This window comes from Giraffa tippelskirchi, chromosome 4, assembly GCF_054371585.1.
Source record: "Giraffa tippelskirchi isolate mGirTip1 chromosome 4, T2T-mGirTip1v1.2.pri, whole genome shotgun sequence".
NCBI lineage: Eukaryota > Metazoa > Chordata > Mammalia > Artiodactyla > Giraffidae > Giraffa > Giraffa tippelskirchi.
Window position 1 is genome coordinate 148,210,653 of NC_137278.1, and position 22,252 is coordinate 148,232,904.

Genomic DNA, 22,252 nt, shown 5'->3' on the forward strand with positions numbered 1-22,252 from the left:
AAAATACTATATAATGGTGTTGCTACACATCTCTTGTCAACTCCACATTCAGTAATGTGCGAGTTGTAACTTGAAATAGCCTATGGTGGAAGTATTTGCACCACAGAAATCAGCAAACCCTACAAATCAGGGTTTATCATTTTGTAGATTGTTTGGATCAATTGTTCTCAACTGTTGGTAATTTTGGCTGCCCCACCCCCACCCCAGGGTATTTGACAATTCTTGAAATTGTATTTGTTTGTCACGATGGTGGGGAGGGGGTGGGAGAAAAAGAGGGACAAGAGCTACAGCTATCTAGTGGGTAGAGAATAAGGACGCCCTAAACATCCTACAATGTATAGGGCAGCCCCCTATGACCAGATACTATCCAGCCCAAACGTCAATAGTACTGAGGCTGAGAAATCCTAGTCTACTGGCATTTCTGCTTCTAAACATCTGGAATCTTTACCTTTCTCCCATTGCCTAGAACTGGCAAACGCCTTTGAGGAAACCAGTGGGCATTTTATTGCAGTTTATTTTGTTGTTCTTGTTGTAATTTTTCTAGTGTTTTGAGTCACTATTTAGTTCACTTGTTTTTAATCTTTCTTATATTTAATAAACATATTTGACTACAAACTTTTCTTTTGATATCGCTTTTGGTAGCTGACCTTGTCTATTTTCACTTTCTGCTCTTTTCAGTGTTTCCTTGTAAAAGGTCCCAGCCATGGACATTTCCATCTCTCCCTTAGTTGGAATAGGTGTTTCTTTGCAGTTGCAAGCAGTGCTATTGTTGAAAGAAGCATCCACTAAAATTAAGTTCCCTGAGAAGTCTATAGATGTTACTTTGAAAAGTGTGGTAGGGGGTAACAATTTAGAGACTCCAAGTTTTTATTTATACTTCTACCATTCCAGTATCAACTTGAATCACTTAACTCTGCTGTTACTCTTGATTTACTGGAACTAAAGCCATTTATTTAACAAATAATTAAGTAGTCAGGATATGTAGAGTCTTAGCTCAGTTGGTAAAGAATCCACCTGCAGTGCAGGAGACCTGGGGTCAATCCCTGCGTTGGGAAGATCCCTGGAGAAGGGAAAGGCTACCCACTCCAGTATTCTGGCCTGGAGAATTTAATGGACTGTATAGTCCGTGGGGTCGAAAAAGAGTCAGATACGACTGAGCAACTTTCACTTTCATGCCCCTGCAGAGGGTGCAGATGTGGGCTGCAAAAATCCTATGTCATGACCTCTTCTCTCTAGAGGTTTCTAGATTTGTTAGGGACAGATTTGTAAATAACTAATGCATTAAAACTCTCAGGTACATCATCTAAGTTCCATTATCTGGGGAATTTAGAATCCAGATTAAATTATTGGATAGAAACTGACTTAATTTTAGATTTGTATGCTACTTATATTTTACCATGTAAATTTTTAAAGATGCAGTCTTCACAAGCCTTATTTATATTTATACCTTTATATCTTTTTAAAGTATTTTAAAATTAAAAAAAAAAAAAATCTTTTGACCTCGCTGCATAGCATGTGGGATCTTAGTTCCCCAACGAGGAATCAAATCCGCACACCCTGCATTGGCAACATAGGGAGTCCTAACCACTGGACCACCAGTGAAGTCCCTTAACTATTTTTTAAATTGAAGTATAGTTAATTTACAATGTTGTGTCAGTTTCAGATGCATGGCAAAGTGAATCAGTTATATATATATGTACATATGTTTGTTCTTCATAATCTTTTTCATTATAGGTTATTAGGACTATAGTTCCTCATAGGTCCTTACGGTTTATCTAGTTTATATATAATAGTATGTATATGTTAATCCCAAACTCCTAATTTATCTCCCCCCATCACTATCCCCTTTGGTAAGCATGAATGTCTTTGTTTTCTGTGTCTGTGAGTCTATTTCTGCTTTGTAAATAAGTTCATTTGTATCTTTTTCTTAGATTCTACATGTAAGTGATATCATATGATATTCATCTTTCTCTGACTTATTTCACTTAATATAATAATCTATAGGTCCATCCATGTTGCTGCAAATGGCATTTCATTCTTTTTATGGCTGACTAATATTCCATTGTATATACGTACCACATCTTTATCTGTTCATCTGTCTATGGACGTTTAGGTTGTTTCTATGTCTTGGCTATTGTAAACAGTGCTGCTATGAACACTGGGGTTTGTGCATCTTTTCTAATTATCGTTTTGTCTGGATATATGCCCAGGAGCGGGATTGCAGGATCATATGGTAACTATTTTTAGTTTTTTGGGGAACTTCCATACTGTTTACGATAGTGCCTGCACCAACAGTGTAGGAGGGTTCCCTTTTCTCCACACCCTCTCCAGCATTTATTATTTGTAGACTTTTTGATGATGGCCAGTCTGACAGGTATGAGGTGATACCTCATTGCAGTTTTGATTTGCATTTCTCTACTGACTGCTGATATAGAGCATCTTTTCAAGTGCCTGTTAGCCATCTGTATATCTTATTTGGAAAAATGTCTATTTTTTTATCAGGTTGTTTGCCTTTTTGCAAGCTGGATGAGTTGTTCTTTATATCTTTTATAGCATGTTTATGTGTTTATTTCATTTGGTACAGAAGTACTATCAGTTAGAAAGGGCTAATGTTATTCTTACCATTTTACAGATGAAAAAAATGAGGTGGAATGTTTAAGTAACTTGCTCACGGTTATGCAGTTAAGTCTGTGCTGGAACTTTATAAAATTTTATTTCCGCTTGGTACTTTGGATAGCTTCTGCACTTTTCTTTGATAATATTATGTGGTGGGTCACTTATTCATGTATAAGACACACTGAAGACATGTATCTGAGTGAAAACTTATGCAATTCTCATTGAACTGATGACCATGTTTTGAAAAAAGTATTATTCATTTATAAGAAGAGCAGCTTTGTGGACTGCCTCAGAAGTACTGGCTAAAACTTGTACATTATAAACTGTCTTTAAATAATTTCAGAGTCTGTGAACAGGAATAACAGACGTTCATTAATTTTCTGATGTATTTTCATATAATCAGGGTAAATTTACATGAGTTATAGTTTTAAAAGTTTTGCCTATTATGTTTCCCAACTTATTATCCATTCTAATTCACTAAGAAAAAACTAATCTATTTCTGTCTACATAGGAAAAATTAACTAAACAACCAGGATTTCGTTTAGGAAATAGAAGGCAAGATTACCTTTCCCCATTCCTCCCCATTCCAAGCACATATCTTCCCCCATTCCTCCCCATTCCAAGATACACAGACAGTCCTGTACCCAGTTTCAACTATCCAAAGACTTTATGTGTAATTACCACTTCAATTTTTCTATATATGTTTATGTAGTTTTTAATTAGAGAAATGCAGTTACAATTATCTTTGCATATTGTCAGACTTTGAATCATGCCTTACTATAGTTTTCAAGTTTCTCAAACTGGAGTTGTTCTTTATGTTATGCTATGCTTTTATGATTTTACTATTTATGCTTTTCTTTTTCTTCTGATGGTTTAATGATCAGGGTTAATTAGTCAGAAAAACTAACAATATTTTTCTCTCCCTATCTTTGCCAGTAGTTCCATGAAGTACTTTTCTTTCAATCTAGCTGTGGTCTTGCCCTGCCCTGAGCTTTCAGGTGATTTGAAGATAGAACAGTAATTCTCTATATTACAGATTCTTTTCCTGTACATCATTGTATGTATGGACAAGACAGGAAGGATCAATGGAATGAGAGAAGTCAATCTGGTATTCTCTTCAAAATAATACATGAGTTATTTAGATATAACAAAAGTTTAAGTCACTACTCAGAAATCTAGTTCATTTCATAATGGTTTCACTGTACTGGAGAGCTTACTTTGTTAAAGGATTTAGAATGAGGTGAAGGGCAATTCAGATCTTTTAAATTCAAGTTAAATGTACTTTGTTAAAGGTTAAGAAACATTTGCTAGAATTATGAGCAATTTCCAGCTAGAGTTCCATAAAAAGAAAGCTTGAGGTTAAATTCATGCTACTCTTCCCGGTAGAATTCCATAGTGACCGGCATGGTTTATGAGTAGATATCATATGGATAGGAAAAGGATTGGAAGAATGGAATTTGAATAGAAAGTAAGGATGAAAAACTCCTTCATTCTTCCACTATCTCCTCCCCCTCCGTGTTTCCAACAGATACACACACACACACACACACACACACACACACACCACTCTATCAGAAGAGGGAAAGCTTATGTTGAAAGTCTCCTTTAGTAATAAATGGAATAGAATAGTTGAATAAATTGTGTGTGGCACTGAACTGGAATTTCTTCAGTGAAATGGCTTATGTTCTTAAAGAGCTGAAAAAAGGCTTAAATTTTCTAGTAGCCTGGAATAAGATTGCACAGGAGGCGCATGTGAAATGCAGCATGTGTGAACAGTTTTGCAGCAGAGTCCCATCTGAAACATAGCAACACAGCTGGAGCAGTGACTCACCACGCTAACATCTACTGTTAACAGACAGACGCTCTTTAGTAAAGCCTGCACGGAGTGTCTTAGACTGTTGTGATGGTATGATATGTTCCTCAAACTTGGTCAGGCCACTTGAATTTAACATTGTTGAATACTTGCCATATACTTGGCACTTTTCTTACACCTGTTTGGTTTTATTTTCCCCACTTTATAGGTGATGAATTTGAGGTCGCACATCTGGCCTGATATTCAATTTGTCCCATCAATTGCTTTTAGCCCATGCTTGTTCTGATTGTTTGATAAAAATGAAGATATAAAGAAATTTCAAGATAGAAGGAAAGACATTTAAAAGAGCTCATGTCAGGTGGCCTCAATTTTCGCAGAAATATAGGGACAGAATTTAAAACAGAAAAGTGATAAAAAATTTGGAACACAGTTCCTTGAGAAGATGTAACAGGGGGTTAGTAGTGAAAAAAAAATGACTTTCCAGTTTTAATAACTTGAATCCAGCCCAGAAATCCAGCTGCTGCCCTACCTCACAGATGGTAAATGGCCTGATGGCTTCTTAAACACTGGCTACATCTTCCTGCTCAGATTCCAAGGGACTTCCCTGAGGATAACTGCCAGCCTGAAGCTGAATTCTTCTTAATGACCTGCCATGATGGATCTATTTACTTTTGATTCAGCCCTCCCTGATGCTGGGAAAGATTGAGGGCAGGAGGAGAAGAGGACGACAGAGGATGAGTTGGCATCATAGATTCAATGCATGTGGTGAGTTTGAGCAAACTCCAGGAGATAGTGAAGGACAGGAAAGCCTGGCGTGCTGCAGTCCATGTAGCAGCAAAGAGCTGGACACGACTGAGCGACTGAACAAGAACAAAAGCCCTCCTTAGATTGGAACAGTCTTCAATTTTCAACTTAAACACTATGACAGAGGCAGATTTTTCAAGGAATTGAGGTGTGTGTGTATGTATGTGTGTTGTATTTGTTCCTAGTATGCCGAGTAAAATAATCAGATATGAGTGATCAAAATAAAATTTTAAAACTTTATTTTCCTATAATTAACTTATTTCTTTCCTAAAAGTTTAAGTATTACTGTTTTAAATCCATGTACACTGTCTGTATGTTCTTCACAAGATACTTATCCTCTCAGTTTCTTCATCTATAAAATGTTTTGCTGTGAAGACTGAGTTAAATACAAAGGACTTAGAACCATAATAGGCAAGGAGTAAGTGCTAATACTCTTGATTATTATTTATTATTATTATTATCCTCATCGTTAGTGAATCTGTGTAAAATGAGCTATTAATTCAGTGCAAGGTCTTATTAGTAAACATGTAGAAAATAAAAACTGTCCTTTGTGGCTCCTGAAAACCTTAAAATTATCAGGAGTTGATTAATATGGATAACATTGAGGTTTATCAGCTGACAAGGAAAAAAGTTCCCACTGAAGCTATTAAACCCCTATTTCCTTTTCTTTTCAGCTCCAGAAATCTATCTTGTGAACTGTTCTGGCTAAATTCCCATTTTCATCATGCGTTTGTCTTATTCAAAGTCTCTCCACAGTTTATCTCACAAACTTCAGACGTGCCTCTGATTAACAAACAAATATTTGGTGGCTATTTTATGCTAGAGGCTAGATATACAAATAGATGTAAATAGGGCTTCCCTTGTAGTTCAGTTGGTAAAGATCTGTCTGCAACGCAGGAGACCCGGGTTTAATCCCTGGGTTGGGAAGATCCCCTGGAAAAGGAAATGGCAACCTACTCCAGTACTCTTGCCTGGAGAATCCCATGGACAGAGGAGCCTGGCGGGCTACAGTTCACGGGGTTGCAAGAGTCAGACACGACTTAGCGACTAAACCACCTGAGATATAAATACGACTAAGGCGTGGCCTTGTGACTGTGGAGTTTACTTAATAGTGGGCAGATGGGCAAATAAACAGATAATTACAAAACAAAGTGGGACTTCCCAGGTGGTGCTAGTGGTAGAGAACCCGCCTGCCAATGCAAGAGACCTAAGAGACACAGGTTCAGTCCCGGGGACAGGAAGATCCCCTGGAGAAGGGCCAGGCAACCCACTCCGGTATTCTTGCCTTGGAGAATCCCATAGACAGTGGAGCCTGGAGGACTTCAGTCCACGGGGTTGCAAAGAGTCAGACACGACTGAAGAACTTGGCATGCACTCACGCACAGAACAAAACAGAAAGTGCAATGAAGGAAGTGCATGCATACAAGGTGCTATGGGAGCAGAGATGAAGAACACCAGAGTTCACCCTGGAAGGCTCAGATTTGGCTTCTGGAGGAAAGGATGCCAAGGCTTAAAGGATTTCAAGCAGAAACTTAAAAGGCTTCGCTGGAGTCCCAAGGCTTCCCTATTTGGTCCTTTTTAACCCTCTAGACACTTCACCATTACTCCCAACATAACTCACCCCCCAACTCCTATTGCACCAGTCTCAGAACTGTTTCCTTGAAAAACCCAGTTTTGATCCTATCTCTAAGTCCTTACCTCATATGGCATTCTCTATCAGATATTCTCTGCCTGATAGTGTGTTCTCATCCCCTCCATGAAAACAGGCCCTACTGGAATACAGTCATATATTCTCCTATTACTCATGAAAGCACTGCAAACAGGTATGTGCAGATTAGTGTTATTTCTCCACAGTTTGTCATTGTTTATTGTTTATCATATCACTCCAACAAAACTACAAATACCTTAAGAAAAAAAAGGTTCACAAATTTATTTTGTTTCACAACACCTGGCAAAGTGTGAGCAAAGTCCAAGATGTCAAAAATACTTTCTGAATTAAATTATTTCACCAATGCCTTTTATGGTTTATCTGATATGCAGTAAATCCATTTTAATGAAAGTTTAGAAGTTCAAATAGCCAGAGGAGAGAACATTCTTACTTCTGTCAGCTAATTTACTAACTGAAAGTCAGTAGTACTATATGAGAAATAAACTTAGCTTGGTAGAATTTGTGAATGTGGAGAAAACGTGAACCATGGAATAAATTACGCAGTTGGTTTATAAAGCAGCCTGTGAATAAGGTTCTTGTACTTGGTAACCAGTAAAAAAGCAGTATATTGTTGAGAGGGAATGTATCTAGGGTAGAGTACAAGTTTGAATGGCCTTTTATGTAAGGAAGTATTTTATATATACATATATATATCAGTCAAGTAAATGAAGAGAATTATACATATATGTGAATATGTGCACATACACACACAAAATGAGTGTGAATAAGGTAACAGAAATGGCAGTTGGAAAAACAACCTTTTCATACTGCTAATGATAAGGCATTTTTAAACTCAGCACTTCCTTCTTATTACTTTTTATTTATCTGTTTTCCTCTCACTGTTATTTCTCCTATTGTTCCTCTATTTAGTCTTTTCTGCCGAATTTTCTCTCCTCACTCCCTCCTCTCTAACAAAACCTCCACACACGTTCTCATTCACACTCACACTAACCCAAGTCAATTGTTTCCCACACTTTGTGTTCAAAGTATGAAACCAGCTATATCAAGAGGGGGTCTGACAGTAATGCCATTAATTCACTAGACTACTGAGTGGCTTTCAAACTTTTGCTCACGAATCCCTAAAAGAATTTTGAATAAAACAGAGACTCTGTGCCAGTTATCAATACATTGCCTCTCACTTCTAAATGTATCTTCCTTATCTGCTTTGCTAAAATGGAGCTGGGACCTTTAAATATATTTTTTTTTTTGTCAGCCAACATGATCTTAAACTTTGTCAGTAGAGGGCACAGGAGAAGGATTGCAGGAGAAAGAGGTTTTTTCTTCTTGGTTTCAGTATGCTTTCTCAACAGGCTCCTGCAGAGCCCACTGCCTCCCTGGCATGTGGCTCACGTGGTGCATGGAGCGTCTCTTATCTGCAGGCCCTCACAATGGGGGCAGCTTCTCCAGCACCCAACTCCCTAGTGAACACAGCCTCTCTGGTCCCCAACACTTTGAGCCACGCTGCTTCTCTGGCGATGGCTCCTGTGACACCAGTATCTTCTCTGGAGCAAGGTGCTGGTTTCAGGGCCCAGGGATGAGCAGCACCTGGTGGCCAGCAGCCTCCCCTGGCACCTCCCTCAGGTAGTTTTGTAGTGGAGGGCCCCCAGTGAGACACTTCCCTGCAAAGAGCTTTCCCCAGCACCCCAGAGGGGAGGTATCCAGTAAATTCTAGGAGGCAGAATCCCAGAAAGTTGCACTATCGTAGCCCCACAGTGACTCCTGGGTCATCAGCCCCTGGAAACGGGGGCAGTTTGCAGGGGAAGCTGTCCCTTGAGGTCTGTATCAGCCCTAGGGGTCATGGTCACTTCCTGTATTTGCTGTCTATATTCTTCAGAATTTCTATTTGTTTCTTACCTACCAATCCCTCATCACCACCATCCTCTGTCACATGTAGTCATTCTCTGTATTAGACTTTCCTGTTCAAATTATTGTGTGGCTTCTGTATCTGGATTGGGTGCTGACTGATACACACTTCCTCATACATTTTAATGTGATGGCTAAAATTTCTCACCAAGAAGTTAAATAATTGAAAAAAGATAAATTATCTGGTGTTCTGAATATAGATATTCTTAAAATATATTTTTGTCAAAACCTTAGAGTGATGTATCTAGATCAGTTAATGAATGGAGAAGACTACTGTATAACCTGATTGCAAAGGCAGTCCTCGTTGTCTCAAGTAAATCAGATTTATTTCCTGTATACTCTTACATACACAAAGACTTTCATCTAAAAATTTTGAACAAATATGTCAATACATGTTTTCATGACACACATCTCACTTATGACTGGTAAAACATGGATAGACAGATAGATAGATGGAGCAATAGACAAGCAGACAGCCGGCAGGCAGACTGAGAATCTCCAAGATGAAATACTGTTTCACTTTTTTTTTTACCAGTTCAATACTTCTCAGTGTTTTATTTTTGGCCTGGTTTTCATGGGTCTCTCCAGAAGTAATGCATTCCTGAACTGTCCTTTTGCTCAATGCCTTAGAGATTTTTACCCTGTAATAATAAATCATAGGAAGCATTGGGATGGGTGGACGGTATGCCATCTTTTGTGAAGCGGGAGAAGGGGAACCATGACAGAGGAGACTGGAGGGATGAGGTAGCAGACTACAGACTCCCTCAGAAACAGAGAGCAGTTTCAGGAAAATGCTCGTATAGGGGCTGAGGACGAGAAAATCGCTTCCCTCAAAGCTGTTCATGCCCTGTGGACACCCAGGGTACAAGTTTTCCAGTATGAAGAAAGCACTGCCAGACCAAAGAACTACTGCATTCTATACTGAAGGCCAAAGAGAGATACTGTTCCCCCTAAAACTGACAAGAAACCAAGCGGGAGAAGTTCAGCATTTTGTTTTGTTTTGTTTTCATGTAATGTTGATTAAAAATATTAAATTATATTCCATAAAAATTTAGAAACTAAAAGCTTTCCTTACAAGAATGCTTAAGTTTCCTTTAGAGTCAATATCACATCAAATATGAAACTCCTGAACCCCACCAGTACCTATGGTTGGATAAAGGTCTTGCTTTTACTATTTGTGACTCAAGATGTCACATGGCTTAAATCCTTCATTTACAGTGGCTCTGTTTCTTATTTAAAACAGTAAGTTTTCCTTAGATCCACTACTTCACTGAATCATATAATAGGGAAAGAAATGAAGAATCTTAAATAAAAGCAAAGGAGATGTGGCCAATTTTTACCATTTGGGATATCAACAAGTTTAACATGGCTCGGCAACTGAAGTGTTATATCAACTATTATGACACAAAACTAAAGGTGATGAAATATAAAGACGTGTGTTTTTGGAGAGGAAATGGGTGACAATTTGAAGGGCTGGTTTTTTTAACAGAATGAATAAAGACATAAGAATTCAGAACAGATTCTCAACCAACACTAATGTGCAATAAGGTTTATGCAAGTTAAGGAAGGTTTTAAACTTTAAAAAATTTTTTTCAAGGAAACTACTGTTTCCTGTTATTTCTGGAAAATCTGTAAATGCTAGTGTTTTCAAAAGGAAACATTTGCGAGGAGATATTAAGTATGTTTTACAAGCTACACATATCAGATTCTTGTTTGTGCATTTCCCCTAAGAAATTTGTAATTCTGTTTTAAATAAATGACACTTACTCTCAATTAGTTTCTGTCTTTTTATTCCCCTAAATCAGCATCCCCAAGGGAAGTATGGGGCTCCTAGGATTTTTTCAACCTAAATAAATACATTTTTAATAAAGAGTTTTCTTTCTTGGATAAGATCCATTATCTCTAGAATACAATGTCTGACAACTATTCCATTTAAAAAAATCTATGTACTGCCTGTTTTATAGTAATCTATTGGGATCTTTAAAATAAAAGATTTTTGATCAATGCAAAATTTGAAACTCAGAGTATGTAATTTACTTACATATGTATAAATATTTGTTATAATTCCCACTTGACTTTCAATAAAGGTATTGCCCTTCACTGCAGAAGTGTGAATAATCCACTTGGTGGATAGTATTCAATCTGAAGGATGCACATAAAGAACTTCCATTATGGTCCAATAAATAAATTTAGAGCCATCACTTGGTGATAGAAAAATCAATAAATATAGACATTTTTATGTTCACCAAAATCTCTTTCATAGCTCTGCTAAGCACCTTGGTTACTGAGATGACCAAGTTAAAGCTAGGTATTTTAAAGATTCAAGTAACAAGAAATCAGCCAGTCTACTAAATTGGTAATTTATTATGAAAGCCAAAAATTACTTTTGTTTGGGGCTGGGGGGCAGGGAGTAGAAAAATTAGAAATAAGAAAATTTAGGAATGGGAAGATTTAATGTGAACAGGCAAAATCAAGTTTGTTACCATCTGTGATTTGCTCACATCCTTAGGTTTTTAATATACTTACTTAAACAATGGAGTTCCACAAACAACACATTTGTATATTCCAGAATCTTTGTGATGTATATATTCTCCTTCGAAGGCACTGATACACAATAAACAAAGCATAAAAAAAATTAAACAAAGTTAGCATTATTTCTTATAGAATGTATTTGCTTAAAATATATTTCTCTAATAAATCTTTCAAGGGCTTTTTGTCTTAAAATGAGAACAGACCAAACATATGGAAATCTGAACATTACTAATATATTTCAAATCTGTATAATAAAATGTGCATATAACTTACTCCAAACTAACGCAGGTTAAATTTTTTAAAAAATCAAGCCGCCTAGTTATGTAATGCTTAGAAATTTTTTTCCTGTTAAAAAAAAAGCTTGTAGTTCAGATTCACAGAGAAAAACATTATTACATGAGATTTCTGCTCCTCTACAGTGTCCAAGAACATATACCAGAAAATACAGAAGGGTCCAACACTTCAAGTGGAAGGAGTCTTATTTTCTGGTTTGAAAAGGAATATTGCAGCTTTAAGGGAATATTTTTCTAAGTTAACAATCTTAAAGGCTAGAAGGTCATTCAGCTAATACAAATCAGCTGTGCTAGCCCAACAAAAAGTCTATGTGCTCTGCAGCTTGTTTTTATTATCCTTTCACCCTCTTTATGAGGTCCAATTTTTTTATAAACAGAATTTTTAAGAATGACCTAATCTCTAGTTGTTTGTGTGCATTAAATCATTTTGCTGGTCATGTACACAACAGGACGAGTAGACGTCTCGGGCTGAGACCCAAGTCCATCTCTAGCTCCTTGTGGGGTGAGGGTGGACTTTGTCAGAGATTCAACATTTGGTCAAGTCAGTAAACAGTATATACTGTGACAGGAAAAGAGTGTTGCCTATTAACAAAGACCCCATGTGTGGTAAAGAGCTCTTTCAGTTCATGAATGAAAACAAGAAGTTACATCATTAATAAATTTGGATCAGAGGTAAGTTACTGCCTTATGCCAAGCTCCATGGTATAAATTAGACAACAAAATGGTCGGACTCTGGCAAGTTACCTTTGAGCTGGAATCAGCTGAGAGAGACTTTATTCACCAAAAACAGTCTTGGAAGTGAACAAACTCTTTTTTCAGGACTTAGGGCGAACTTCCAAGGACCAAAGCCATGTGAGGGCAGTTATTGAAAATTTTTGACATTCCAACCACAAATGAGCCAATAAATACTTTCTCCACATGTGCTTCAAAAAGAAACTGGAGTTGGGTAGAAAGGAACTAAATTATGCTACCTTCTTTTTGCAGCCAAAACATCTATACTTACAATGGCCACCTTCAAATTTTCAGCATCCTGGCAAAGTGCCATTCCCTCATGGTTTTGCTTACTATGATGTCTTCCCAAAAAATGTACCTAAATCACTATTACTTCCACACATTTTGTAGTAAACTAAAAACAGGCCCTTAACAAAAGCCTTGTGACTTTACAAAAGATAGAGTGTTCATTAAATGGGGGAAAGAATAAATAAAACTTAGTCTTAATCTAAACAATACCATTTTCAACCTTTTCAAGGACTAATTGGTAGACTTTAGCAAATAAGTGCAGAATCCTTTAAATTAAATGGCAAGGGAGAGGAATCAAAGGTTGGAGCAGGGGTACAGAGGATGAAGAAAACTAGCTCTTGCCTAACGACTTTTTCGTAAGCTCGCCTTACCTTTCGGTCCCTTTCTCCTGAGTGACATGGTACTGCAGGGGTGTTAGCCGCTTCCTCAGTTCCTGCTGGGAAAAGACCACCTTACAGTTCTTTTTATCCCTACATGACCCTGGAAAGAGAGAGGATATGGGAGAAGGAGGATTTTTAGCTTCAATTCTAAATAATTGCTTTGGCTGACCACCACAGCACAGCTTCTGCTGTCACTTGTCAATGACCAGAGCCAGTCCCTAACACACTCGACAAGCTTACCTGAACTGCAGTTATTTCTCTCAGTTTAAAAAGAAAGGTACTCAAGATTCAAGTGATTCCACTGGTGCACTGATGATGTGCCGTAGCCAAAGCTGCTAGCACGAGACAGTAAATACCCATTGAACATTCACAAGATGGGAATACATCCTTTATGTCTTCCAATACCTTGAACATTTTTTACAAACAAATTCAAAAAGTATAACTATTTATAAGCATTTCTGCTGTATATATAAGATGATGGGCATATTATGTTAAACAGTAACTCTCCATTCAATTAGTAGAAGAGCTTGAAACCTTCCTCATTCAATTTCCATCCTGGGTAATTTAAATACTATCCTAGTTATTTACTGAACCTGAGAGATGCATTTTTCCACAACTAGGAATTGCTATTCTTTGTGATTCTGTTGGGGCTTCCCCAGTGGCTCAGTGGTAAAGAATCTGCTGGAATGCAGGAGACACAGGAGATGTGAGTTTGATCCCTGAGTTGGGACTATTCCCTGGAGAAGGGAAGGGCTACCCACTCCAGTATTCTTCCTGAAAAATTCCATGACAGAGAAGCCTGGTGGGCTACAGCCCATAGGGTTGCAAAGAGTCGGAACAGCTGAAGCAAATGAGCACTGCACAGTGATTCTGTCGGAGGCTTCACTGGGTTCTGAAGAGTCCTTTAAAATAAATATCTCTTGCAAGACTGTATCTTACTGTGTTTAAATGGGTGAGAAACTTGTAACAGACTCCAGGAGAAGGCATGTATACTAATGTAGTTTCAAGAAGTTCCAAAAAAGGAGTGAGAAAAATAAGGAGGGTGGGAAAGACAAAGAAAAGTGAATGGGATTTTATTTACGGACCTACATTTTCCTTTTGCAAAGTATACCTAGGAAGACTTCACTGATTAAATGTATTTCAATGGTAAAATAATTTTAATGTGATTCTAATAACAATGTTAGCTTTTATTTCAACTTATATAGTCTGCAGTAAAATGTCCAGACAACACCTGCTTATATGTGTTATTCTGTCTTACCTGAACAAATGACTGAAGAGAAACACAGTCAGTCCTCTGTATCCACGGGTTACACAACTACAAACTCAACCAAACACAATGGAAAACATTCGCCACCCCCCTAAAATTCCAGAAAGTTCCAAAATGCAAACCTTGAGTTTGCCATGCTAAAGCAACTATTTAGACGGCATTTACATAAGGTATTATTACAAGCAATCTAAAGATGATTTAAAGTATAAAGGAAGATGTGCATAGGTTATATGTAAATACTATGCCAATTTATGAAAGGAACCTGAGAATCCTCAGATTTTGGTAACTGCTGCTGCTGCTGCTAAGTCACTTCAGTCGTGTCCGACTCTGTGCGACCCCAGAGACGGCAGCCTACCAGGCTCCGTCCTGCAATCCCCCATGAATACTGAGGGGTACCTGTAACTACAGACATGGCAACCCTTACTCAAGGCAGTAAAATTGCTTTTCTTTGTTTTTGCATCACAGGGTGAAAGAGGCATGCAGATGGCCCTACGTGCAAAAATTTCTACCATGTTTCGAAGTTACTAAGAGAAAGCTTGCTTAAGTTTCCAGAACAGTAAAAACTTCTTTGGAAACCTAAAGGAAATATGATTGAGGAGTAGAAATGCTTCCTACTCCTTTTACTTTAAGGCACCTAGTGTCATAGTATATGAGATCACTGGAATTATAACAAGAGAAACTTAACTAACCACTGACCCTGACTCTGGGATTGAAGAAGGATATCAGCTTCCAGAATCAGGGCCACCAGGACAGAGTGACTGATTCTCTATGAGAAAATATGGAGGCAGGAAAAGAGCAAACCAGAGCCGAACAGAAAAGCACACCTTTAAGCAGGCCTGGGGGTTGTCAAGCAGCACCTCTTCTGACCTTCCACAAAGCAAGGCTGGTGCTGCTCTGGTCTGAAAAGAGCCACAGGAATGAACAGCCGCCATGTCACTCACCTCACTGGACCCCACATTACACCAGGCTTTATCCAAATACCTACTACTTGCACTTTTTATATCTTCTAAGAGACAGATAGATTTCTGTCTGTTTCCCTGAGAACTGTCTGTCCGATCAGAACAAGCCTCTCCACAGCTTGAAAGCAGAAATGGCTGTGAGAGGTGAGTCCCCGCTCAATTCGCTACAGACATCTTAAAAGGTGTTTTTTGTTTCTGTTTCTTTATATGTTGGAAGGGTTGTATCTTTGTTGATTTTGTCCAGAAAAATTCATTAATTGCAAACCTAATATGACAAAAATATCTTGGTTAAAATTATTCTTTCCAGTGGCACAGGTAATTAAACTCTGTACAGTTAAACAATTCTGAAACAATTCTGTCCAAAATATTTTTGTTAATATATGTTCATTCATACAAAAAGACCAATTGTGTTTCCAAAGTTGAGAGAACTAAGCTACCCATCTGTATGTCATTTAGTACAAGAGAAGCAACTGCAGGTTTAAATTACATGGTATTGGATTGCAATTTCCTAACATTGGATGCTTTTCTGCTTTTTTACCTTGAGTCATTTACTAAGGAGTGTTCATAAAAAGTAGCTTAAAGCACAGATGCTTGCAAATCGTTTAGGCAAAGATGTTTCTCTCTTTTTCATTCTCCTCTCCAAAAATCTCTCTTTTTTGAAGAAAAAGAATAAAACTGTTGGTCAGTATTGACGAACCATGTCAAGTATTTGTACAAGGAGAAAAGGTAAAATTGAAAACATCTGATTGAAGTAAATAATACAAACATAAAAGCTTTGCTGGTGAATGAAGGGTATTGAAAAGACTTTATTTCATAGATTAGAAATTACTTTTGATCTAAACATTCTTAAAAACAGATTGTTTTCCACTATAAACCATCTCATTAGTCGTGCTACAGAGACCTCGTTTTAATGGCAAGCTTTGAAAGTGTGCCGCTGTACTCTTTTGTTAGGCTCCGTCTTATTTTGGGGGAGGGGGTGGGGGTAAAGATTTCATTCCAGCTTTCTTTGTTTGTCTTTCAAGAACCACTAAAGCAGTATTCACACAAATTTTGTAGGAATGTGCCCTATGTCATAGCCTACAAATTATTTGGTTTTGGTGCACTTAAAGGTCATCTTCCAAATTAACAAAATTTTCCTACATCCTGGCTTTTCAACCTTAAATATAAATATTGTTTCCTAACTGTAAGTGAGGTTTGTTCTTTAAGAAATGCTAGTGTTTATTTAAAGTTGTCAAACTTTGTACATTTTTATTCTTTGGTCATACTATGTTCTCAAAATAATTAGGCTTTTAAAGTGTGCCTAATAGCAAAAGGAAGTGTGTGTGGACTAGAAACAACTATTGTGATTTAATACGAAACAATGAGAAGTTAGTCAGATTTTAATAAATTTCTTGCCACATAGTTTAATAATAACATGCTTTTCTGGACAGTTGAATGCTATACTCTTACATTAGCTCTCCTAGCATCATAACCAAAACCTGGCATATATAAACACAGAAAGGCTTCACTTTTGTCTCTAATTTTCCTTCTCCCTATCAGACTCACTTTTCTAAAGTCATGTGGTGCCACTGTTAATTTCAAAGAAATCATTTCATTTTGAAATTCTAGAATAATTCATTGGATGGTTTTCCTTTACTATCTTCACTTAGGTACTGTAATTTTCTTATTACACAGGGTAATTTAACATTAGTATTATATGACATCTGTTCAATGACCCCTAAATTGACTTAGAAGTATGTTAGGAAAAGATTTTTCTCTTTATTTAAATGCTTAATAGAGTACTTTGAAGCCACAAGTGTGTGTATACACACAGGCAAAACGAAGCATACCTGAAAGGGTAATGTTGCTACCTTGGTATCTAATCATAACACCATTCCTTACGGAGTAAGTTTGGTATATATCAGATCCACCTTGAACCCAGCCCAAGGGCATTTATTTGCTAAAATATGCCCAAAGTCTCTTTCTATATCAAAGCTTGTTCCATATTGTTGCCTCAAATCCAGTATTATCTTGAATCAGAGTTCACTTTCTGCCTCTGTCTGCTTCCTAGTCATGGGACCTTAGACAAATGGGTCTCTCTCTACATACTACTACCCTCAGAAGTCTGCTATGAGAATCATAACAATTAGCAGTTAACAAACACTGTCTAAACAAATACAGTATTAAATTATCATTTTGATTACAGTGAATTCTGAAGTTAAAACTGTACTTTAGAAGATAACCAGATCGGGCATTTCAGTGTGCTAAAATATTTTATTGATAATTATTTTTCTAAAATAATTCTCTTGGGATAGTATTTTCCTCACAAGTTCTCTTTAAAAATGATTCAAACAAGAATTGGAAGAAGAAAAGAAAATTAAAATTTGAGTAACTGCTCTGTGCCAGACATATTTCTAGTCACTTTCTCATAACTACATTTAATCCTCTCAATAATTCTAGGAGGTAGATGTCGTGTCCATTTTACAGATACAGAAACTGAGGCTCAGAGAGGTTATAACATAACTTACTAAGGTCAAACAGCAAAAAGATATACTGACTCAAATCTCAGGCTGTCTGAGTGCAAAACCCATGGAAAAATTAAGCTACAAATTTCTTCTTCCTTCCTAAATTATATGATAACTTTCAACTTGAAAACTATCACTAACAACTAAATATAACAAGGGAGGAAAGTAATGATCACTATAGTACATGCAGAAAGTAAAAACACTTGTCTATTAGCCAATGCCTGTTTTACCTGGGTTCACTCCTTCAGCAGAGGGTCAGTGACAAGGTTCAAAGGGGATTCTCACAATGTCTATAAAATGTTGAAAGGCTTTTTAAATTCCTGTTAAGAAGTAAATCAAATCTGTAACCTAAATCTTAGGGCACTTTTCAGTCATAAATCTTGTATTTCAGTGTGAAAAATCAAAACAAAACAAAATCTAAAGATCCCATAATTTTAATTTTGGTCCTAGGATCAGAAAAAAATAAAACTATTATTTTCCCAATATAGTAAGTGAATTAGAGATGATAAGACTATCTTATTTTCCTTTGAGTAAAGCTCATGTTGAAATATCTTGCTACTATATTTAAAAATGGTATATTTCAATTTTCACTATAAATTATAATTTTTAGTCAGTTATTAGTCTGTCATTTTGGGAAGTTAAAGAAACTTTTATCCCAGAGGTAGTAGTGTTAGGAATTTCTAAATAAGTGTACATTTATAAAAGCCAAGTCTAGCCCATTTTTACAATAGAATATAAAATTATATACCATGAACCATTTTTCCTTGTGTTTTGTTTTGCATTCTAGTAATTTAATAAAGGTTTTTAAAAAAATGTATAACACAAGAAAGAAAAGCTTCATACTTGTAGAAGAATGCTCAATTCTTTTGATTTTTTTTCTTTCAGCATAGATCTATACAGGAAAAACATTCCTGAGATGAACATACCATCTAAGACATCATGACACTGGCTTCAGATCTGGGGTTTCCATGAAACTAGGGCTGCAGGGCTTACTTTGAGGACTACCGATATGACATTTTTCTTACTGGTTTTTTAAGTCATCAAAATTGTTGAGCGTTCACAGAGTACTCGGCTAAGTAAAACATTCATTCATTCATTCAACACTTACTTACTGAGCACCTACTCACGTGCACTCAGTCGTATCTGACTCTCTGCCACTCTATGGACTGTAGCTCGCCAGGTACCTCTGTCCATGGGATTCTCTAGGCAACAATACTGGAGTGGGTTGCCATTTCCTTCTCCAGGGGGATCTTCCCGACTTAGGGATGGAACCGTGTCTCCTGCCTTGGCAGAGAGATTCTTTACCACTGCCCCACCTGGGAAGCCCTGAGCACCTACTATATTCTGGCATTATTCTAAGTACTTAAGACGTATCTGTGAGCAAAATCAAGATCCTTTCATGGAGCTGCCATCCTAGCAGGGGTATAAAACAGATAAAACACAATGAAAATAAATAAGAAAATTATATAGCCTCTCAGAAGGTGATAAGTATACAGGATGGGGAAAAAAGGTAAAACTGAGCAGGACGAAGAAGACTGGGAGTGCTAGAAGTAAGGGCTATAACCTTAAATAGAATGGTCAAGGTAAGCCTCACAGAGGTGACATTTGAGCACAGCCCTGAAGGAGGAGAAGTTGGCTGTGCTACTATCTGAAGGAAGAGCTTCATGAACACCCGGGGGAAACAGCCAACGTGAGAGGTTGTTGTTGTTGTTGTTCACTCAGTCACGTCCGACTCTTCGTGACTCCATGGACTGCAGCATGCCAGGCCTCCCCGTCCCTCACTATCTGTAAGATATGTAAGAGATGAATACACTAAAAAGTTCCTAGTCCAGTGGTAGAGATGGAGACAAGTAACTACAACACAAATACTAAAACTTGAAAATGAATAGTGTAGATAGTTAGTTCAGTCACTCAGTCGTGTCCGACTCTTTGCGACCACAAGGACTGCAGCACACCAGGCTTCCCTGTCTATAACTCCCGGAGTTTACTCAAACTCATGTCCATTGAGTTGGTGATATCATCCAACCATCCTCTGTCGTCCCCTTCTCCTCCCGCCTTCAATCTTTCCCAGGATCAGGGTCTTTTCAAATGAGTCATTTCTTCACATCAGGTGGCCTAAATGTAGATAAGCAACAACAACAAAAAGAATATACTTTTATATCTGGAAATTTACAACTGCAATATTTTAGGACAGACATTGTCTGACATGACCTTTCTTTCTTCCAAGTGAAATCCTTTTAGCCAAATGCTATACTCAAAATAGCTCTCAGAGAGTATTTGGTTGAACGCTGAACACAGAATCAGAGTGCAGCCTCTGCTAGTTTGCTCTGTGTATTTAATGTCATCCCTTTCAGACTATCGATCATCACTCCCAATCTGGAGTCATGTGCAAGATACTCAGTAGATGTTCTTTGGTGATGCATTTTTGACAGGCCTAGAGAACAAAATCCTTTGGCCAAATATTTACCCTTAGGAAACATTTCAATAAATCTCCCCTTCAAAGTAATCTTGTAGGTGGTAGCAGGAAACATCCATAACTAAAGAAAGTATAAAATTAGTACCTTGACTTAGTTTTCATTTTTTAAAAACATTCTTAATTTTTACACTTAGGTTCAGTTTAATTTTGTCGGTCCACCATGTCCTAAATAAAACACAAAGAAAACAAAAAAACCCTCTAGGTCATAGGAATCAGAAGGTAAAGATCTTTTTCTTTTCTATATGTGAGAAAAGGCATATCTTTATTTCTCATAGTAATAATCGCATTTCATGCCTTCTTGCTGTTTTTCTATTATACTTCACATAAGACGGTTCTACCGATCAGTTTCAGCTCTGTTCTACTGATGCATGCACAGAGTTCTAATTAACATCAGTAGACATTATAAGCATGCCAAGGCAACACAGCATTTTAAACTTTTTGAATTAAACAAGACCATATGTTTTAGTGGTGCATAGTTGAATGATAAAATTGGTCTTCTGGTTTCTATACTGAAGGTTTGAATAGATAAACTAAGAAAATATTTTTACGGAAGTTTTCCTTCCAAGTCTACATATCCCTATAAATTCACCCCTACTCTGATCTTTCATCTGAATATCCTCAGTACTAGTGTATTTACTCTGCAGGGTACTATTTACATGAGCTAATATAATATTTTGCAATTATTCTCAAATATCTTCAGTTGTTTCTGCTTTATTTTCCCAGATTATAAATTCTTTGAACACATAAACTGTTGAGCCTAATATTAATTCATACTTTCTGCAACTATTTATTAAACATCTACAGTGAAGTAAGAACTGTGATGAGCACTGGAAAATTAAAAATGAGTAAGTCAAGGTTGCTGCCCCTAGGGGAACACATACTGTAGCAGTAAAGATAAGAAAAACAATCAATACAATGTCCAGTTTTATAGGAAAAATATATGTAAAGTTTTGTGTCAAGAGAGTTAACAAAGAAGACATTAATACTGTTAAACTTTGCCCACCAACATTGATAGGTCCGATTATAACTGGGATATAGAAAACTCACATTATTTGTAGAAACAGCATCTACAGGGTCAGCGGGCCAAAGAAGATTCAAATAGGGAAGAGAACTCTGTGTAAACAAGCTGATAGATGTAGTGTGATCAAATACATACAATGTCAAGATGGTAATCAGACGCTTTCATGTCAGTGGGATTAGTTAATTTGACAAAGTAAAATAGCCAGAATAAAATGTAGATTCTGATTTGGAAGAGGAAAAATTGGGCAGCGGAGAAATAAGGCAGTTTTAAAATTAAAAGGGAAATATGTCAATGTTTTCTCACTGCAAGTCAATAGGAGTAAATGTGTCTCCCACAACATCTTAAGTCTATTAATATGATTTCAAATTCTAGCCTTTAATAGTAAATAATCTGTAAGCCTGCATGATTTTCTTGAGAGGAGACAATGGAGATCCTTACCACTACATTTATCCGATGATACATTCACCTGAATGAACTCTATAAAATACAAACCACATTTTACATTTCTATCTTTTACTTGCAGGTTACAAAGTTTTAATTGTTGAATTCATGTGTAGTAATCATTTTATCAGTGTTCTCTAAGTGTATTAAAACAAACTAAAGAGTACTTATCAATTCTTCCAAATGTAATGCCAATACCAAGAGCAATGACTTTTGTATTAATGTGGACCATGAAGACTAGATTTCAGGGAAATATTTCAAACATGTCTTGATCCAGAAAGTATTTACTTACTTGCAAAGCATCTGAGTAAAAAGAGAATTTTTAAAGGCACTGCCATCATCAAGTGACAATAGTGGAAGAGAAAGTTACTTAACTTCAAGTCTAACTGATTGCAAGTGAAACGTCTGACAAAGTTAGCGTTCCCTGGTTTTAATATTTTTTTCTAGTATGGGTCTTCAGTAGAACATCATAGCCAGTATAGAAAAAAAAAATTAAAAACAGACAGGCTCATTTCCATTCTACATTTCTCATGCAATCAAAAAGACTTGCAAAAA

At 37.0% G+C, this 22,252-nt stretch overlaps 1 protein-coding gene across 5 annotated transcripts in view; it reads right to left on the reverse strand.

Annotated features, from left to right (window-relative positions):
* Window positions 1-22,252, reverse strand: part of MSRB3 (methionine sulfoxide reductase B3) — a 178,542-nt gene that overhangs the window by 107,427 nt on the left and 48,863 nt on the right. For 3 of the 5 annotated variants that reach the window (XM_081588840.1, XM_081588841.1, XM_081588842.1), the window contains 2 exons: window positions 13,021-13,129; window positions 11,331-11,408 (listed from right to left, as the gene is read on the reverse strand). In XM_081588840.1, coding sequence (XP_081444966.1) covers window positions 11,331-11,408; window positions 13,021-13,129 — 187 coding nt within the window. Of the gene's footprint in view, window positions 1-9,107; window positions 9,446-11,330; window positions 11,409-13,020; window positions 13,130-22,252 lie in introns of those variants that run through there. The other 2 variants (XM_081588843.1, XM_081588844.1) reach the window with 1 other exon arrangement.